General features: G+C 40.1%; 1 protein-coding gene across 1 annotated transcript in view; it reads left to right on the top strand.

The window, feature by feature from the left end:
* The first annotated feature begins 241 nt into the window (after positions 1–241).
* Positions 242–2013, top strand: part of SARC_05856 (hypothetical protein) — a 7106-nt gene continuing 5334 nt past the window's right edge. Inside the window, exons 1-2 of the mRNA XM_014300263.1 lie at positions 242–775; positions 1536–1769. Of these exons, the coding sequence (XP_014155738.1) occupies positions 394–775; positions 1536–1769 (616 nt within the window). The 5' untranslated portion in view covers positions 242–393. The remainder of the gene's footprint in view (positions 776–1535; positions 1770–2013) is intronic.

The raw sequence follows: 2013 nt of genomic DNA on the forward strand, positions 1-2013 counted from the left end.
TTTCCGCCAATAGGCAAGGTACCTACGCGCCGATCTAAAGAAAGCGCGGGCTTTTCATGATTAGTTAGTTACGTGTAGAGTTGTGTAAATAGGTCACTTATAGGTGAGTTAGGTATTTACATAGGTCTAAATACTCTAGGTCTCTGTACATACCTAAAATAAATACTAAAAAGACCATATATATATATATATATATATACATATACATGTATATATAAATAAAACATATATTACATCTATTTGTACACTTAACTTGTATGTCAACACAGTATCTATATATTTTCTATATACAAAGATAACGGCATAAGCTTTGCCATACTCTTGCATAAGTGTGCTCAAATCGCGTACAAACCTCACTATCTGTATACTTATCTATAACTTCTATCTGCAATCATGGATCTACTAACTGAGCTCGCAATCCCCAAAATATACGCCGAGGAGGGCACCGGCGAGGCCAATGCGATGGTAGGATGCAAGGTGCAGATCGTTACTATGAAGAAGGTACAACCTACATCCAATAAGACCGCCACAGAACGCTGGCGTCTGTGTATCTCGGATGGAAAGTGGTTTCTAGCAGCCATGTTGGCCACCCAATTGAACAACATGGTGAACGACGGACACATTAAGAAGGGTACTATACTCATGCTGAATAACTATTTGTGTAACACCGTACGCGAGAGGAAAATTGCTATTCTTCTGGATGTGACCGTGGAGTCTAACGAGCACTTAGGCATCATTGGCGATCCCCAGAACTACGATCCCGTCAGCACCGCGGGTATGTCAAGCTATAGCCTACAGATCTTCGTTACACGAATTCACAGTATTATTATGAGTATCCTGACGATATGGTATGTAAATAATTCTCCACTTTGTATTTCAATAGCCTGTTTAACCGTGTGTACCTAGGTATTGTGCAATGTTTCACTGGATACTCTTTTTGACTACATTCCGCGATGCTCGTTCGGCGGTGGGGGGTTTTTTTTTGCTGAATTGCGTTAAGATTACTTATCCGGTGTTTCAACCTGTTAAACAACGCCATTGCTGCGCGTTTACTATACGCCAATGCCACACTGTCGTACTCCAGGCATGTTTGAAGTCCGTTGTGTATTGTGCTTAATACATATATTTATTGCATACTTGTTATATATATCATTAGTATGCCGTGCGTGCGAGTTAACCTGATTGCAATTTAACCACTGTTTTCACTTTATATATAATCTGAAAGGGAGTACGGTAGATTTGGTATAGAATTTACGCACGAGCGCTCGATTGCTACAGGGTTACGTGAACGCTGGTAGAATGTGCCCTAGCCTTGTCGTCTGGAGCTCTTGCCTGTTCTCATAATCTATTGGCTTATATTTCATTTTTCTTGGCAGCGACAGTCTATATAGATTATATTTTATACGAAGATGTCAATGTCAAGATATATATATGCGCATCTATGCAGCTTCTTGCTAGCCGTGTTTAGTTCTGCATTTTTTTAAAGTGACCATGCATGAGTTAGTATAGTTACCTGTGCCCTTCTATACTTACAGCAGCACAAAGCACCCAGAACGCTCAGAACGCTCCGGTGAAGAGTGAAGTCAAGCCCAACCCCCCAATGAATAAACCCCAGCCGTCATACAACAACAATAACAACAACAGCAGTTATAACAACAACAACAACATGATTAATAACACGAGAGTCACTCCTTCGCCCAGTCGTGGCGGTGGCACCACCGTACCCATTAAGTCACTGAATTGTTACCAGAACAGATGGTCAATCAAGGGTATGTATGCATGTGTGTTAGAGGTGATATGGAAAATGTATGTATGTTTTATTGTGGATGATCTGACAGGGGTATATATACACATACACACACTTATATATATATATATATATATAAATATAAACACAAACGCATACACGTGTACACACACACACACTCATATATATATATATATGTATACACACACACACTACACACACACACACACACACACACACACACACACACACACACACACACACAC

This window comes from Sphaeroforma arctica (genome assembly GCF_001186125.1).
Source record: "Sphaeroforma arctica JP610 unplaced genomic scaffold supercont1.393, whole genome shotgun sequence".
NCBI lineage: Eukaryota > Ichthyosporea > Ichthyophonida > Sphaeroforma > Sphaeroforma arctica.